Below are 19,523 nucleotides of genomic sequence, written 5' to 3' on the forward strand. Positions count from 1 at the left end.
TTCTGTTTTCTAACCTATCACTAATTTGCTGCACAAGTGCTGTGCGGGACTTGGATCTTTGTGCTTAGCTTTCCACCTCTTGTGGGGAGAGAATATGAACCTAGTTTTAGAAAGCTATTTGAACTATGCAGGTGAAGAGCATGATGGCTGCGACCCAAAAAAGGACTTGGACAAGATGTAGACCATCCAAACTTAAGAGTTAGGCTCGTGAGTTAGGCTCACGAGTTAGGCTCACGAGTTCTGCCTTCAAACCCAGAGCCTGTGTTTGTGCTAAATCCTACAGGTAAGTTTTGCTTTTCCACATGTCTAGTCTGTCACTTTCAAAAGTGGGTATGTCTATCAGCAATCATTCAGCAAGGAATCTGTACCAAAATCCAATTTCATTGAATGGACTCCAGTAAGACTGCACTGGTTACTTTTACAAATTAAAGGTAAATTTAATCCCAATGTAAAAGGCAAAAAATCCCAAATTCTTTCCTCATTAACTCCCTTTGGATTCTGCTGGCATAGCGAGTTGCACAATCCTAAAGTAACCATTAAATCTTATCAGTGATATTCCTGACAATGGCTTTCCCAGTGAACAGCTTCTAATATCTGGGCATCTTTCACTTCTACTTAATTTTGCTCCATATCACTATGAAATACTACAGCAATTGTTGTAAGCTTTAATACAGAAAACGTTTTAACTTGAATGAGGAAGACTCCTTGTACTGACATTTATTTCAGTTTAACACTACCCTGTATTTTAAGTCTGCTCAAACTGATTTGAGAATCTAAAGCTAGAGAGCTATATAATGGTATGAAACAGATGTCTAAAACATTTTATTAGCTCAGTATAGCTTTCTTGAATAAACAGTGCTAGCTTTACTTTTTTTTACCCCTGAAGCATTTTCTCCCCCCACATATTCTCCTTTTGTTTCAATTCCAAGAATAAAATGATATTCTGTATAGCAAGAAACTAGCATAAGATTTAATTGATAAGCAATTGCTGCACTCTATAATTCTGCATGACAGCTATTTCTGGTTCATACCAGAAGCAGCATTAGATCAGAACATTGTACCACTTCAAAGCTGGTTAAAAGACAAAAATAGAAGGTACAACTTTATTTCTGAAAAAACTCACATCACATCTCCAGCGTAGTGCTTGATTCGAAAGTCTCTATCAAACTCCAGGATTTTGTCAGTTGCACAAAGCTAAAATAAATCGCACATACATTAAAACATCACCCTTGGAATTTCAAGCTTTGTGAAAGAACAATTTGCATTGGAAGTGGAAAGGAAAAACCATGATTATTCCCCTCTATTTATGCATGAAAGGATGTGAAATTCCATTGTAATACTCCTTTAATAAATTTTTTCATAGATGTTTTAGAAAAACAAAACATGTTTGTACAAAATCTAGTTGCAAGAGCCTACAACTTTAGTTAAAAAAAAAAAAAATACTACCTCAAAATTGCCATTGAGCAAAAGGAATATTTGTGCATACACAGATGATCCTCACTTAGGAGTTAGTTAACGCCCTTTTTAAAGGCGTCAGGAATAAGGGAAGCCAAAAAAAACACATCATGCTGTGCTTACTTAAAAAAGGAGAACACCATAAAAATGATTTTTCTTGTTAAAGTCCAAAGGGGCAGATAAACGAGTTAAGTCTTTGCAGGATGCATGGGCACCATTTGAAAACACTGAGGGCTAGGAATAAATATTTACCACCTTACCAAAAGTCTTGGGAAAATGCAAGAGGAAATTAGCATGGCTGAACTGCAGGGTAAGAGATTATTAGAAGCAAGATGTCCTTCAAAAAGCTTACTCTGTGTCCAAGAGTAGAAAATAGACTGACTCAAACTGACAGATTAGATTTAAAAAAAACACAAGCAAGCAAAAAGTTTGAGTGACAGGTACGTAAAAGGTTACAAAGGTATAAGTCGTCCAGCACGTTAGGAACAGGAAGCCTGCCAGGGTCTGTAGGGCTGATAGAGGACCATGGTACAAAAGGAATACGGAGAAAATGAGGCCATAACAGAAAAATCAAACAATTTTTCTTTTTGCAGCTGTGTTCACCAGCAAGAGGGTAGAGTGACTCTAATGACTTTTTCAATCACCCAAAGTATTCATCTCAAACCAACATGTCAGTAGAAGAGGTACAGGACAAACAAAAACATAACAAAAAGAAGCAACTGCCTCTACCAGATGGTACGCAACCAGGTGGATAGACCTCTCATTTAAAACTCACCGGATACTGGAGAGACTGGAAGACAGCTTAACTTGATGTTAATTTTTAATGTTTTCCCTGTGAACTTTGCATCTACTGGGTAAATCAGTAGAAATTATTAAAAAAAAAAAAAACAGGAACTGTATACAGTTGATAGTCTGCTCGCCTTTCTAAGAGCCTTTCCACAGGGTTGCTCACTAGCAACTCAAAAAAATTAAGTTGCTATGAAAGATAAGAGAAAGGGTCCGCACACAGAAAACTTTGAAAGACAGGAAACTGAAGATAACAGTAAATGGTCTGCTTTTACAGTAGAAGTTCACCAGGGAGACCCACAGGGGCCTGTGCTGAGGTCTACACTGTTAGCAGATTTAAACGAGCCATAAACAGAGGATAATAAGGTGATCAAGTCTGTTGCTAATACTTAATTATTCAAGGAAGTAAAAACCATGGCTGAACATGAAGAACTGCAGGAAGACATCAGAGGCTAACATAAGGGTAATAAAAAAGCAAATGAATTCAACAGAGTGATACACAGGAAGATAAGCCAAAGTTCACAGTAAAATGATGGACTCTGAAAGACTATTCCCAATTCTCCATCTCAAAAAAGACAGAGGGGAAACTGGACGAGGCTTGAGGAAGGGCAAAAGTCATCAACCGACTGTCACAGAAGGAACAGCCAAACGCGCTAAGCTTCTTCAGGCTAGGAAAGATGATGACAAACGACATGGAGGTGTAATGGAAGACACAGCATTTCCCTGTTCAAGAGCTACAAGGCACAAATGTAACCTAAAAGGGAAAAAGGAGGAGGGAGGAAAACAGGAAGGAAAGAGCTTTTTACACATAAATAACCAAGCTGTGGTACACTTTGCAAAAAAAAAAAAAAAAAAAAAAAAAAAAGAAAAAGAAATAAAGAAAAAAGAAACTGGACAAAGGCTATTAAGGACATCACTGCTTATTCAGGAAGTTTCTGGACTGCAGAGCACCAAGTTATCACTACATGCTTGTCCCAGTTTCCTCTCTCATTTAGACCTTCACTATTACCCAGTGTTTGGAAGATATCAAGTCAGTCAGGTGGACCAGAATGGACCTTCTCATACTCTTAGCTTCACAATCAGCTTGTTGAGATTGACATTATTCAGAACTTTCCACTGTTGGAAGTTTTAGGAATTCACGTACTGTCTGTCACTGCACTTGACCCTTTGGAATTATAAGATCTACTGAAAACAATTATAATTCAAAGAGATTGAGCCTGTGATGTTGAGAAGTATTATAGGAATAATTAACATTTGCACAGGTCTAGCTTACTATTAACATAAAATTACTATTAACATAAAATGTTGCCACAAATATTCGTAGTGGAAATGCTTGCCAATATTCTTCCTGGTTTGTTGGCTTTCACCAGGACAGCCAAGCAGACAGCAGCAGATCAGATATGCAGTACACAAACTAGGACACTACTATTTAGGGCAGAGCAGCCCCTTAGAGCTTATCCACATGGAGCCAGTGTGCAACATGCTCTACAGGGGAGCAGTGAAGCATTAACTGAGGCTGAAAGATGGGAGCTGTTCCCATAACATATCAGCACGCATACTTTAATTCTTCAGAAGCATCTTTGATCTACACAGATCTTTATAGTACCTGGACAGAACAACTGCAGTCTACAACAGCAAATTATGAAATGAAATCAGGTCCTTGTTTTAATCCAAAGTAGAAGAGCTTAAACAGCTCAGATTTCTTACAGTAGTTCTTGATGGGATAAAGGCTCATTGAAGAAGGTATTTTAGCTACTGGTATGGGACAACTGCAAAGATGTGAGAGGGGAAAAAATATAATTATAAGAATTTTATGGGTCAACATTTTCAAGGCTATATTGATTTAAACTAGAAATTAGCAAGCCAGGAAGATGCATCATTCCCTCCATAAACATTATTTATAGCTGTATTCCTTGTTTCCTTTCCAGTCTGTGCGAACAGTTTTCTGACAATGCCACTCTCAACTGGCAGTATTTTTTTAAAAATATTTCTGTGCTGCGACTTCTGAAGGTAAGGACTCAAACAGCTTTTTTTTCCCCTTTCCCTTTTATAGCCTCCCACATGCTTTACGAAATTCAGTTCTCTTCTCTGACCACAAAGTACTCCCCCCTCCCTATGGAAACACTCCACCTTAGCAGAGATGGGACCAAGGACTAAACAGAATCTGAACTCCTTCCTCTACAGGATTAAGTCTAAGACAGCTCTAGAAGCTGGGCCATGTCCCATGCTATCCCCACTGCAGAGGATTTAAGAATCCATTCCCCCAGGCTTCACTATTCACAATCATTAGTGCTATTAAGGGAAATAATTTGCATTAAAATGCAGGAACCCCAACTAGGCTTCATGAAAATAATTGATTTCAAGTGAGTTTACTCAGCACATGCTATTCCTATCATGGCTGCCCCTTAATCGCATAAAATTTAGGTTAACACGGAAAGCAAAATTCCCCATTTCCCCTCGCTCAAAGGAAAGGCATGTGGTAGCTGAGGTGACAGGTGTGCTGCAGCTAAAGGGCACTTGAGGAAAGCCACAGCTGGAAGAAAAACTGGTTATATTATTTCCACCCTATCCTCTACCCAAACAAGCCAGAACCAGACCTATTGTTTATATTCAGCCTCCCTGGAGGCAGTCTTTAGCACATATCTTATACAACCCCACTAATTTTGTATTTCTGACCTATATATGATATTATACTTGTGAGTGTGGGGATGACAGAATCCTAAAGGCTACATTTCAAACAATGTTTCTCAGTCGAGGGACATTAAGATATTAAAGGCCCTTATCCGATTATTCAGTGTGAAAGATTCTCAAATTAATCAGCCTGGTGACCATGTTTTCAATGTGCTGTCAAGTGATGAATAAAGCCTTTTAATTTGTACATTGTGTCAAAAACAAAGCAAGGCAAGGGGCCTGGAAGATCATAGGTACAGTTTAAGATGAACATTGCCAACGACAATGAAAAAAAAAAAATCACAGTGCTGTAATAAAGCAGAAGAGTGAATAATTTCGCTGTCATTATGTATTACAGCAGTCTGGGAAGCAAGTCACATGAATTTAAACCCTGTGACTATTGGTTATACATGACATCATGATATGTTAAGACACAAGCTCCTGCTTCTCTCATGCTTAGAATAAAATTGATCTCACATTGGGCATACTTTAGCTCCCTCTGCTGACGGCAAGGCCTTAGAAAATGCATTCCCTAAACCCACACCAGATGGCCTACTTCTGCAGCTTAAGAGCTGCTATGCTCCTAAGCATTTAATTTCATAACCTACAGCAGTGATTTCAACCTCAGCCACTCTTCAAATCTTTTTCCTCATTCCAGTAAGTCTAAACAATAGAAAAGGCATCATACAGGACACAAAGCAAGTTCTGAGGATACAAAGGAGTAAGTTACCTTTCTGCTGGAGAAGTGAGCATGCTTCCCTAGCTTGTTATTAAGAGCCTCAAGGAACATCTCATCCGTAACCTTCCCAACATTCATGCATGCATCGTCCAGAATGGCAATGATCCCTTTGTGCTGCTGCTCTACCAGATCAACGATGATCTGATTGTTAAAGTAATCGATCTGTAAAACACAGAAGAACAGGTATATTTGTGGCTTTGGCAAGTGAAAGAGAAGTAGGTGAACAGGAGTATACCAGTGTTAGCCACTGCTTGGTTTTATTATTTGTCTGATAGGAGCATTAGGCTCACCATTCACAAGTGATGCATCGAGTTTTCAATACGCAGATCACTAACAAGGCTGAGCAGGCAACTATTGCAGAGATGCTCTTCTACCACTAAACAGCAGAAAAGATGATCTTTTACATACCTCACATTAATCTCAGGACTTCTCCTAAAACTCAGCTGCTACAGAATGCACTTTAAAATGCCTTAAAATTCAACTGCACATAGTTACAGTAGTGAAAACTGAGGGAAAATAAGAAAAGTGTGAAATCCAATGCAGGACAATTAGTTTACTAAACACCAGTAATGTTTTTTTCACATTGGTGACACAAAAATAGAGGTCAAGTGCTCTTCAATTCTTTCCTAAATAGAAGGTATCACCCTTTCCTAGGGTGGGTTCCTTCACAATTAGGTTTTGAAAGCTCCTGGCTAAGTTAACACAAATGATTCTACACCTGTGAAAATGGGAAACTTTGTGACTGAGTTTCTAATCTAAATGCTTACAGATGCCACAAGATGTTTTAACTCAGACCTGAAATTCCCTATTTTCCAAAACCATGGCAAATATAGAAGTGTTGTCAGATAACCGGTTAGCTTCTTCCAAAGTCTGACTTCTAGATGGTGAGCCTGATAGCACAACTGGCATTGGCACAGATGTCCTATTGACTTGGGCAGGAGCTTACATGGGAAGCAACTTTAAATCTGGGACTTCTGCTGGTACACTGACCTCAAACCATCCTCTCCCTCCCCTGCCAACTCACTCACATGCTTCCAGGGAATTCCCTCACGTTGGTACTCTTCCTGTTCTTGTTTTAGAACCAGCTGAATAAAGAGCTGCTGCAGCTTTTCATTGCAGTAATTAATGCAGAATTGCTCAAAACTGGAGAGGAAAAAAAAAAAAAAAAAGGCAATGAGTTTTCTCATATGGGAAAGGAGAAGGCATAGCACTGTGCTTTAGCAACGTGGCTCACCTGTTATTGTCAAATATTTCAAAGCCATAGATATCCAGGACCCCAATGACTGTGTTTTTCCCATGTATTGTAGTGTCATAGTTCTTCACTTCAATTATATCATTGATGTGTGTCACAATCCAACAAAAGAGGCGCTCATATATAGCCTGCCAGGAAACAAACACTGAGGAATTTTGCCTGCATCTCTGTTCTCTCCAGTACATGCAACACAGAGTTACAAAGCTTAATTCAAGATGCTGCCCACAGTAAAGAAAACACACAGATAAATTTCTACTAAAAGTGGACAGCTACTGACAAAAAGAAAATATCCTATAAAAATGTTTCTTTTGCTTCCAAAACTCATATACACAAAGTCTAAATCCTGATGAGGTCACTAGGTATGGTGCTTCCCCTTTTTGATTCCAGTCCGCTTTTCAGCTGGCTAATAACTTCCACACCTGAAAATTATTTAACTGTATAGATGAGCAAGTAAGAGTTCAAACAGTTACAGAAACCTGACAACTGAACCCAAGAGCAGTAAAATAATGCTGTTCACCTTTCAAAAAGAAAATTAGCGTAGGTATAAGCATCTTCAAAGTCTGTAGGTTCAATGTACTCTGAAGCTATGGAAATATATAATCTTATTTAAAAAGTCACATTAAAAATCAAGGATCTTTCGTAACTTCATCTCTGCTTCCCTTAGCATTTGATTTCTTCGCTACAGAACATAGGAGCACATATTCAGAAATGAATTAGCATCAAGTAGAGACCTCCCATGTCTCAGCAAACACTATATTCATTAATCCACCCAGGAATTCTATCAGTAGCTGAGCATCAAAAAACATGCAATTACGAAGGCGTTTGAAAATTTAGCGCCTTCTTCAGGCATCGTCATTCTTTGGTACACCAAGTACAACTCAACCAACCACCAAAAGCTATAGAAATGCATCTGAGCCAATGTCACATACAAAATCAGATGCAGAGAAAGAAAATTTAAACTCACTTTTGCAAAGGCATCTCTGCCGTAGGTGGCTTCTTGCTCAGTATGCTGTTTGTCAATGACATCCCGACCTGTAGCTACAGTTCGGAACAGGAGAGCCTTCTCCACCATGTCAGATTTGGTTGACAGCAAGTCTGCAATGACTGACACAACCTTCCCATTTTCTATTAGAGGCGTATCACCATCCACAGAAAACTTCAAGTTTCCCTGCAATAAGTAGCAAGAAACTAGATTTCTCAATCTATTATTAAAATCAATCGGTAAACCCCAATTCATCCATACTTCATCTGCTATTCAAGTCATTAAAATGTCTTAATAAATTAGAAGGGTGGGGCTTGCATATCCACATACCTATGAAGCTCCCACTTCAGTGGGAACAACAAAGCCCGACTCAAAGAAAAGCATCCCTTCTCAGTGTTCATTTGAGTACATCAAACATTTCCAGAGGATTAACCAAGTACTGGCTCAAGGTCCAGAGTCTAGTGATGGGAACTGATACAAAGTGTACAAATTCTAGATGCAGCATTTCTTTTTCACTGTAGCTTGCCACAAAAGTGCTAGGCTGGAGTTCTTTTTATAAAGCTCTTGCCCACAAAGGTAATGTGAATATTCCAAGGAAGCTGACAAGTCAGCACTGCTAATAGGACTTGACTGACAACATAATAGCATGCTAGTGTTGTTACTGAACACCTGCAATCCCAGAATTAAGTGCAGTGATACTGGTACTATCTGAAACAGTGGTCTCATTTCCCGCCTGCAAGGCCTCACTCTGCTCTGCCTCTGTTCCCTTCCCCCACACTACAGAAGTACTACCCCAAGAAGAGGAAAGAATTGGAGAAAAGCTGTGGTTTTCTTTTGCCTTCTTGCCCCTGCCCATCCATGGTGTTTTTCTCTTCAAGGGGACATCAGAACGGAGCTACAGTGACAGCGCATAGGGGAGGAGGGCTTGTGGGTCCCCTTAGCACACAGGGAACAGGAGGGCTCCTGTATCCCATTGTACTCAAGTCTCCACCATGAAGTGAAGTGCCATCCCATCAGCAAAATCACAGTGGTGAGGGAGGAGCGTGAGGGGAAATGGAGAGAGAGGAATAGTGAGGTGAGAACTCCCTACCCACTAGCTGCCAAAACCCAAACAATTCCTTTTCAGAACATTAGCAGAGCCCAGAACTCTGTGGTACCGCTGTTCTGGGATGTAGAATACGAAGAATTAAATGTTATCTTCCACCATTACTGCAGTGCTCTACTTCACCATGGAATTTCACTCACCACTGTAGTCAAACAGATCTTCCAACAGCGTCTGCAGGAAGAAAACTTAGCCCTGCTCGAAGTACACATATTCCATTTGACCACTGCTGAAGAATAGCCTACTGTAACTGGTGAGCAGAGAACTTACCAAGTGAAGAATGGCTGCCACAATTTTGTAGACGGTCTGAATCTCTTCTTGCTTGAAGCCTATCACTTTCATGGCATCAGCTACTGCTTTGAACTCTGCACCATCGTTGTTGGAACACTGAGGAGAAAGAGATGAGTTTGGAACAAAAGGTTCTTCATGGAAGATCTGTCACTGGTAATGGGTCAAGCTGGCCAAAATATCTCTACTTGTATTTATTAACAATGACAATGTATATCCTACCACAGAGGATTGCTTTTCACAAGCAGGAACAAGTGGACTATGCACAAGTGAACATATGCTTGTCTTCTAGGTCCAGAACCTCCATTAAAAACAGCAGATAGGTGTTAACTTTCCACATTCACCCTAGTCTCAGCTTCTGCTATTTCAGTAGTAGTTTTAAGTATCTAAAGATGCATTTAGAATTAAGACAAGTTACCTGCAGCTCACTGACAGCACCCTCACCTTTAGCTGTGCTCCAGCATGGATATAGTTGTATGCAGATGCATCTTTCTGAAGATGTAGAGATCGCAACATCTGGTCAGAACCCCCCTGCAGGAGCTGCACAAAGAGTATTTTAAGAAAAGGTGAGCCAAAAAAAGAAAATTCTTCCTTTTTCATAGTAGATCAAACTTTTACGTTAAATAAATTCTGTCCCTTGACAAGCTAAACCAAAGAGATGAAATTACTGCTAGGGTAGAATCAGCTATGCTACCTTGAGTCACAAGCATGACATTTGCAAGATACATGGACTGCACCACTGTAAGGCTCTGAACATAGCCTAGAAAACACAAGCCTGGACTTCTTCACAGACCAGACACGTTTACATTTATGACATGCCACAGACGCATTTTGGCAAGCACGTTTACTTTCTCCGCTACATGTAGAGACGTTGCAATTGGGAAATGAATTGTGTATTAGAAAGGTGCTAACATGTTACTATGGTGTACTGAACAAGTGAAGAAAAAAAAAAAAACCTACCATTTTCTCACTACAAAAGTGAGGATAAAGGTTATACTAATAGGCCAGCCATTTCCCCCAAAGGATACACAAGGGAAGCACCATACAGTATGGAAGACATTAAAAAGAACCCAAAGAAAAGTAAACTTGGTGTCATAAAATCACTTCCACATGGACTAGAGAGGCCTCAAGAGAAAAATACAAGGATTAGACCTATTACAAATAAAGCTGTGAGTCAAAGTCCAATATTCTACCACATTTGTTTAGTTAGGCTCTTTTTAAGTTTACAAACGTGTTAGTGTGGGACTGGAAGATAGAAAAGAAGATCTTCCCGTGTTCCTCCCCTAAAAGAGGCCTCTTCAAATGACTGAAGAATCAAAAGATTGCTCAAGACACAACAACACAGGGAATCCTTTGCAAAATACATGAGAGGATGAAAGCTTTACGTATTTTCCCTGTCATGTCTGGAAAACAAGCCATTATTTTCAAGAGATGAATACCAACCTGATAAAAAGAATGGAAGCTTCGTTCCCCTGGCTGCTGCACAATCACACGAGACTAAGGGGAAAAAAAAAATACAAGATAGGTATTTCTGGATGGGGACAGCCTGCCCCCCAAGCATCTCCCCTTCAAAGCCAACGCAGCAGTTCACTACTAATAGAATATCACCAAATTAGTATAATCTTACAAGTTTATTAGGAACTTTGTTAGCTAGGCACAATCATGGAGTTTGAAGTCTCTACGCAAAAAGACCTGCTTGCGTAAGAGCTGCAACCTGCTATTTTTAACCAGGAATCTCATGTGGCAACTACAGAATTGCTTTCATGTAAGAGTCGAATAAAAAGTCATTTTAGGTTAAGAGTTACTTAACAGCTGGAAAGGAGAAACAGGACCATGTTGCCTGCAAACAATTGTTCCACAGGCCACAGTCAGGGCCTTATGGTAACCACTCCTAAAACACCAAGACAGGAGGATCAACAGCACCTGGCCACTGTAAAATGTAATTCTCTTCTAACCCAAGAGCACTGTTTTAGAGAGCAAGGGATAGCTCCGTCTGCAGAGTATTCATTCCAAATCAGTGTATTATAGCTCAAGAAAGTTAACTGCAGCAGATAGTCAACAAGCAGCCTATCCTTATTTTATATTGCGAGTTTTAACTATGTAAAGTGACTATACGTGCGTTCCTACTCCAGGGCAAAGTCACTGTCTATTAAGGGTCTGTGTTAGTATCAAAATCCTCAACTGCTTCGAAAGTGGAAACAAATTTAACTGGCTAGAACTGAGACTATTAAATAAAGGGTCATGATTTAAGTCACTGCAGCTGCAGCTCCATCCCTTTCTCTGCATAACAGTATCACATGTTAAATGCTTTTTATGAAATAAAGTGTTTATTCTGAAAATAGACTTCAGGGAAACAATGGGAGAAGAAAACGAGCAGATGTTGTCAAACACTTAAATTAAAGCCAGACTTCTCTCAAATACGTCATGAGAACTGTTAATAGATCAAGCCCAATTTCTCTGCAGGGTTTTACATATTCCAATGTTTTCGGCCACCACTTAATGACATGAAAAGAATTATGCTTAGGCTGGCTTGGAATATACAAAAACAAAGATACTAAGTGATCACACAAGGCTGTGCTATTGCTTCAAAGTAACGCTTCTGAAGCCTACTGTTGCTACTTACAGACCTAGAAATCTTTTATTCACCAGTGAGATCTCAAAGCAGGAACTTATAAAGAAGGAGTTTTACTAATGTTAAATTAATCTCAGCTTTCGTTCTGGATAGAGAGCACACACACACATCAGCTTCTGAGTAACACGGGTCCTTGACACAGTGAGCTCTGAAAGCAGTGCCTGCGCCTTAGCAGCATTTCAGTTCTTTTACTTATTCTTGCCAAAACTTAAGCTCTAGATTTAAAGTGAACCTGTGCCCATATGTTACAAACTGACATACTAAGTGTGAAAGGAAAACATTGTAATGGCAAAACATTAACATTTTACAAATGTAACTGCACAAAAACCTTTTATTCTACAACTGAACTTGGCTTACCTTTTCCAGTAAGTAGTTATTGATATGGCCACCTATTGGGTCTCCTTTAAAATCAAAGTTGATATCCATATATTTCCCAAACCTGCTGGAGTTGTCATTACGGTTTGTTTTGGCATTGCCAAAGGCCTCTAACACACAGTTGGATTTCAGCAATATGTTCTTCACTCTTAAGTACAGATAAAGGTAAAAAGAGAAGAGAAAAGGATGAATCTAGATTTGTGCGTTCAGGTTTCTAATGGAACTTTTTTTCAGGTGCATTTTAAAAAGAAGATGTTAGTAACAGCAGAAATGTTCTTTGATGTGTGTGACATCAGCAATCCCAAGCGAAATCAGCTGGGAGCTTTTGGTAACGCTCCTTAGAGCTGAACAAATGTGAACTGAAGACCAGATCTCCCCACTGAAAAGACTGTGAATCAAAAATTCACTTCCTCAAAACACACACAAGTTTTGAAACCAATTTCTCTAATTCTTTTGTGAATAATCCACAAGTTTCTTTTCAGGTTGGATATTAAATTTGAAACAAAGAACGTGGCTTTCTGCTGAAATAAAAACTTTTACAGTAGGACAGGCACAATTTGCAATTCAGGAATATGCAAGCCTGAAAGGTCATGGAGTATGCTCCTTTCACTTGACATGCCGTTCGAATGTACACATGCTTCAGACAATTTGCCACAGGAAACATGATTTCTGGCCATTGCTTTTATTTTGAAAGTTTGAAGGCTTGAGTTCCTCCTAACTTCTCGACGTGATCTTAGCAATCAATATTTAGCAACCAGCATTTCAAAATTTCTAGAGTAAAAGTAGAATCTGAAGAAAACAGCAAAGTGCTGTAAAAATAGCACGCAACTGCTATAAGAGACAATCCAATAACATGGTGCTACACGGTCTACAGAAAGAGATCCAGAAACAAAACATCACCACTTATTTTTCTGCAAAGCCCTTACCTTTCCACCTCAGCTCTCTGACCAGGGTTGGTTATGGCTGCTATGTACTGCATAATATATTTACTGGCCTCAGTTTTCCCAGCCCCACTTTCACCTGAGGGCAAAAATACAAAATCAGAACAGATCAAAATAAAATCAAAGCAAATCACTGAACAGTATCTTAATTCTACTGTGATAATGTTTGGGAGTTTTGTTGTTTTTTTAAAGCAATCTTATTTGTGTGTACTCTGAACACATTTTCAATCAAGCCATAACCCTGGCTGGTTGTTACCATTATGTTAACTTAGAACCAGCTACGGTGCAAAATTTCACAGGTCTGCGAAAAGCCTAGCAAGCAGAGGATCAAAAGGAATATTGTTAGAGGAAAAAGACTGGCATGCAGAGGCTTGGCTAGCAGCAGTGCTGCAACCTATAATACAAGAGGCTACTGTTCAGCACACCATCTCGGGTCTCTTGCTTTTCAGGCTGCTGAAGCACGGGAACATCAAGGAAACGAAGTGCCAGGATCCAGAGAGCAACCGTTCATGGTACAAGCACTGCTCCCACTGTTAGAACCATGACAAGCAATTCGTCTGGTCATCAAAACAGAGAACAAAACATCGAGCAGTCATCCAAGGCACGAGATTGGCAGTTCTCTAAAAAGAGACAGGAGCCAATCTTCGTTCACATAGACAGAGCAAGAAGAGGACTCGTATTCAAATTATCACTTTACACGCACAGATTGAGCTAATTCCTGCTACCCGCTCTTGATTTAGATAAGAAATAATTGCAAAGGTCTCCACACACAGATTCAAATGCAAATAAGCAGTTTTAAGATTAATGATATTTTCTCTTTTATAAAGTGTTACCATTAGTCAAATCATCATTCTTCTGCCTAGAATTTCACAAAGACCAAGCGCTCATCATGATGAAAAGCTCTTTCAGCTTACCTGATATTACAATACAGGTGTCTTTTGATCGCCTCTTCATAGCTTTATAAGCAGCATCAGCAATTGCAAAAAGGTGAGGAGGCCTTTCGTACAACTCCCTTCCTTTGTACTGCTCAATCATGTCACGCCCATAGATGTTCAAGTTTTTGTAAGGATTCATAGAAACCACTACTTCCCCAATAAACGTATAAATCCGTCCTTTTTCAAACCTACACAGGATGAGACAAAAGGGAGAAAGAAAATTGGTAAAATGTAGTACTTAGGATATGTTTTCCAAGCAAGATGCCCATTCCATCCTATCAGCTCTTGAATTCATCATCTTACTCAAACATTATTTCTTACCAGTGTGGTCCTCATGGCATATTAGTGCTTTACTTAGAGACCTGATGTGACAAAAAAGTAGGAACTAGGGCTAGTTTCAAATTTGACCACTTAAAGGAAATTTCCGCTATTATTTCACTCACAGATGTATGACAGATCTGATCACGGCAATAAAAAACACCAATTATATTTTTGAGCATAGCAAACTTCTACCTTGCAAATGCAATCAAGCAGATCACTCCAGATACCGGTTCACATTAGCATGCTACCAGGAAGAAAGTTTTCTAAGACAGTGTTTAGCAAGATTCAAGCTAATCTAATTCACTGTTTCGAGAACTAATGATAAGCAAAGATGAGTTTATATAGTTCAATTCATAAAGTGGATTAAAGGCAAGTTCTTCTTCTCACATTCTAGAGCTGTCCAGGACCCAGGCCAGATAAATAGAAGTTTTGAAGCCACTAACTTTGCGGTCTAATAACATTTGCAAGGAAGAGAAGACAAGATACAAGCCGAGAAACAAATTACAGCCTTTCAGTTCTAGCAATCAGCTTCCACTCCAGCCTTCTCACTAGAAGGCACTTCAATATTATCACTGCTGCTAAAACCAAAAGGGAAAGCTACTGAAGAACATATGAACATAATACTAAACTGCACCTTTTCTAAACCCCACCTGGTCAGTAGTTTTCATTCTAGAGATACAATACACAGTAATTTGAAACTTGTAAACTGACTTTTTGTTTAAAGTTAAAAGACGTTTCCAAAAAACTTCACATGTTGATAGTGTGTTATCTAGAAGAGCAGCACACAAGGAGTTTCAGAATAAGAACTGAAGAATTTATCGTGTATTTGGTTCTTGGAAGGAGAAAGGATAACAACAGGACACTAATGTGCAAGCTAAGTAGCGCTGTTATTAAACACCTGTATGCACCCTGTATTTAAAACTTACAACGTTAGATGGCACCATAAAACCTCTGTATGCTATAGCACAGGCCTTCATAATCCTTGATGGGCTACAGCACAAATTCTAGCATTATTTTATTGAAGTTACTACCACCCCCAAGTGGTGACAGGCGTGACATTTTCTACTGTTCATCTGAGAATTTTCTGCAGCATCTTGGAAGGGTCAGTTTTTAGCAGGTGTTATAAAACTCCAGAATTGCAACTCAGCAACTAACACTCCACTTTCCACAGGCTATTTTCCCTTCTCTCATTCCAGTTTCCTCCAGAAATACTTCATGAAAAAGACAGAATAATTGTAAAAGGTCTCTTTGTTCCAGTGTTAAGTTTTGACTAAAGGTAGTCCTGATGTGCACTTCCTAAAGTATTAAGGAGCTTAAAATACAGATATATTTTAGAGTTGTAAGCTCTCTGAAAGCTATAAAAAAAATGTTTTAGAAATGGTAAGAGCATTATAATCCACAGTACCCACTGAAACTCAGCAGCTCTTGCCTAACCGTTTCAACAGAAATGATGGAGAACACATAGGCAACTGGACAAAGGGTTAACTTTCTGGGATGCAAGGCAGGTCTGAAATATAGAATCACAGCCTAATCCTTAAAAGGCTTCGCTGGGAAACAAGGCAGTGGCTATGTGTATACAGGATGCTCACGTATTCAGCCCTCACCATTGCTCTCCCTATTTCTTTAAAGTACAAAGCAGGCTGAATTGTACTGCTGGGAAGGATACTAAACACTCAATATATGTATGGGTGCAAAGGGATCTTATAGCAAATTGCTTGCCTTATGTGCTGCTGCTTCTGCGAGGGCAGGAGATGCTCTCTGTATACAGAAGAAAGGGGTTTGGGGTTTCCTGTGTTTTTTGTTTGTTTTTAACACTGTTTCAATAAAAGAGAGCAAATTACGCTGGGACACACATACGTAATGGACACCATTACATTAAAATCAGCAGAATCCTTCCCATCTTTTCGGAGCTGGGCTTTTGAAAGAGGTGAGCTGCACAATGGAAAGCAGATATTCAGCTTCCCAAGTCACTGCACAGCAGGCACTTTGCCACGGACGGTACTATTCAATGACAAATACATAGATACAATAGGTTTTGAAGGAGGTTTTAAATCCCACTGTACCGCCAGATGCAGAGCCGTAGCATTCACAGTAAGCTGAGGAAGGTTTGGGTTGTTTCTCTGAGCTGCCAAGAAGAAAACGAAAAAAAGCGCATTCTTCCTGAAGTGTTGTGCCAAGTCACCAGCACAGGACCCAATGCTTTGACCTCTTCCTTAAGTAATGAATTATGTAAACTTGCAGTAGCAGAGCACAGTTTAAGTTTCCTCCCTTGACAGTTCACTGTCCCCATCTCCCCTGTAAACAGAGCCTACAGATTTGCTGCCTCAGTCCGTCTCCCAGCTGGAAGCGTACACGAAATAAATCTGGAAGACCCCTGCTGACAACCAACAAATTCACTCTGGAAGTGTTAAAGCTATGACACATTGACACATGCAGCAATTTGACACATTTTCTGCTTATTTCCTTGGTAGTTCCCGGCTTAGATGACAGATCTCACATTCAGCCTCTAAGTCAAGTTTCAAAATGTTTTACTAGACTCTGACAAGTTGCATCTTAAATTTCTATAGAAGAAACAGCAGAGAGGAGATGAAGGAGAAGGATCCCTTGTCAGGCTGAACAAACTGACCTCTCGCAGTAAGCTTTGCTTTAAGGATATGGCATTTATGAACAACGGACATTCCTGCATTTCTCGTCACTCATTTTTTAATTTCTTAGCGCTGGAGCTAGAATTACAGAATGCTGCTTAGACGTTCCTCAAACAAGCTTGTGCTCCTCAGCCCTCACCGCTGATAAAGCCTCCTTTCATCAGACAGCGCAATTCAGTGCTACGGCAGGCCAAAAACAGCAGTGGCTGTTTTCCTAGCTGCATTGCTTTGGTGTGAGATTCTTGGTTTTCCTTGCCCAGGACGAACTCATGAAAACTTAAAAAAAAAAAAAAAAAAAAAACCCAACAACTGAGGACTGCACTCCAAGCTTTGAGGTATACGTTATATTGAATTCACTATTCCTCTGCAAGGCACAGCCAACCAAACCAGATCTCCAAGCAATCTGGCACTTTTCCGAGAGGTTTTTAAATTGGGGCATGTACTCAATCAAGAGAAAGCACATCAACGTAGAGACTAAATCATTACACTACCGTGCATATACCACCGAGAAGTGCTTTTTTCATTATTAAAAGCAATCTATAGCACGTTTGTTAAGAGGAACACCTGTCCCTATGCCGGTGCGCGTTAACTCGCTCAGTGCCAAACCCCAGGTTGCATGCAATACAAGATTCACAGTATATGTGTAATTTTGATGAACAATATCAGCTGTTTCATGAGAGGTTTTTATTTAGTTTTTATTTCCTTGTTAAAACATCGATTGATACTGAGAAAATAGAAACCAGCAGGTCACAGAAATGAGATTATTTAAAGGGATAGAAATGATTTGCTAGGAAAGAAGAATGCCAGGGAAAGAAAAGGATCTTACTTTTTTTGTAGTTTTTATTTTTAGGGAAGGGGTTTAAAAAAAGAACTCCCCAAGTCCAGACATAAGTGAAGCAAGAGTCACTTATCACTTCTGTTAATTTGTAATGGAAGGCCTGAGGTAACAAAACAAACGGAAAATTTTTTTAAATAAGACTGCCATGCATTAAATTACAAGTCAAATATCTACCCCTCCAGAAACAGTTGCATATCCTGTGTCCATTTATCTAATTGCCATTGGAAAATACACCACAGAAACCAGAAAGCTCAAGTTCTTCACTATGGACTCGCCACCAGAGAGCACTCACATTTAGGATTTCTCTCACCTGACAAATAGTCCAGTCAAAAATAAAACTGTTCTTACCGAGGAAATGATGCAACTTCAAATGCACTCAGTACAAATAAAGAAAAGAGTTAGCTGGCAAGAGTTGGAAGCCAAACTCCAAAACAACATCTGCAAAATACAGACCGTTCAACAAAGTCACCCTATCAGGCCATTACAAAGGGAATTTATAGTTAATCACTTAAATGATAACTCCTCCACACTGAAAGATAAACAGAAACTTGCTGGGTCTACAGATGGCAAGCATCATTCTGCAGGCTTATTCTCATGTCTGGAATTTGACATACTTTCTGAGATAACCTGTGCCAGCTACCACAAGGATCAGCCTGCAGCGAGATCTCAGACTACGCTGCCCTAGGGTGTGAAGCTGTTCCTCAGAAACGCGCTTTGTCAGTCTTTCCCTCCATCTATCTAATATTTGGGGAGTAAAACAACTGCTAGAAAAATCAGGTCAAGTCACTATCTCACTGAAGTTACCTTAAGAAAGCTAAAGGGTAGATATTGGTATTGAGGATCATTCTGTCCAGGGGAAAGAGCTTTTCTCATCTGGAACTCCTTTCCTGCCGCTGCTCAAAGATTTACATAATGTTCTGCTTTACATATATACAGACACACTAAAGCTTCTCCCACTTTAGCCGGGCAGGTGCTCAGGAAACCTATTTGCTCTCACCTCTCCCTCATTATACACAAATGCTCCAGAAACAGAGCAGCTATCTTCACTGCAACACAGCCATCGGCTAAAAAGACTTACTTTCTATTCAAGTGGCTTAAAGTAAAGGAAACTAACAAAAAAAAGCAAAAGAGAATAATTTGGAATAGATACCGGACTGCTACAGAGGCATCAGCCTGCACCAGGCTGTCAAGAGCAAATCTAGCATCACTCACAATTAAAAGAATAAACTGTCAGACAAACTATTATCTATTTCAAATGCAACTCCAAACTGCAAATCAAACCCAAATATTGAGAACTACTCTTTCTTCTTTACTCACGTGTGCATGGGACTAAGAACGATCTTGAAGATTCATACCACTGGCATGCAGAACAATAGAAGCAATTCCTTTTTCTGTTACAAACTTCCTGGGTGATTTGGGTTACCTCCCCCAGCAAAGAGGCACACAGTACTTAACTATTTCTTACCACGAAATACGTGCTTTAAAATTCCATTCCTGTAGGCTTTGACTCCATTTTCATTGCAAACAGGCATTAAGACATTAATTAAGACTTATGTTAATGA

At 39.6% G+C, this 19,523-nt stretch overlaps 1 protein-coding gene across 8 annotated transcripts in view; it reads right to left on the reverse strand.

Annotated features, from left to right (window-relative positions):
* MYO1D (myosin ID) overlaps nucleotides 1-19,523 on the reverse strand; it is a 157,860-nt gene that overhangs the window by 106,513 nt on the left and 31,824 nt on the right. For all 8 annotated transcript variants that reach the window (XM_068919001.1, XM_068919006.1, XM_068919005.1 and 5 more), the window contains exons 2-12: nucleotides 14,137-14,345; nucleotides 13,208-13,301; nucleotides 12,264-12,429; nucleotides 10,718-10,771; nucleotides 9,719-9,814; nucleotides 9,257-9,373; nucleotides 7,867-8,070; nucleotides 6,885-7,030; nucleotides 6,679-6,793; nucleotides 5,642-5,812; nucleotides 1,124-1,194 (exon numbers count right to left, since the gene is read on the reverse strand). In XM_068919001.1, coding sequence (XP_068775102.1) covers nucleotides 1,124-1,194; nucleotides 5,642-5,812; nucleotides 6,679-6,793; nucleotides 6,885-7,030; nucleotides 7,867-8,070; nucleotides 9,257-9,373; nucleotides 9,719-9,814; nucleotides 10,718-10,771; nucleotides 12,264-12,429; nucleotides 13,208-13,301; nucleotides 14,137-14,345 — 1,443 coding nt within the window. The remainder of the gene's footprint in view (nucleotides 1-1,123; nucleotides 1,195-5,641; nucleotides 5,813-6,678; nucleotides 6,794-6,884; nucleotides 7,031-7,866; nucleotides 8,071-9,256; nucleotides 9,374-9,718; nucleotides 9,815-10,717; nucleotides 10,772-12,263; nucleotides 12,430-13,207; nucleotides 13,302-14,136; nucleotides 14,346-19,523) is intronic.

Source organism: Struthio camelus, chromosome 25 (genome assembly GCF_040807025.1).
Source record: "Struthio camelus isolate bStrCam1 chromosome 25, bStrCam1.hap1, whole genome shotgun sequence".
Lineage (NCBI taxonomy): Eukaryota > Metazoa > Chordata > Aves > Struthioniformes > Struthionidae > Struthio > Struthio camelus.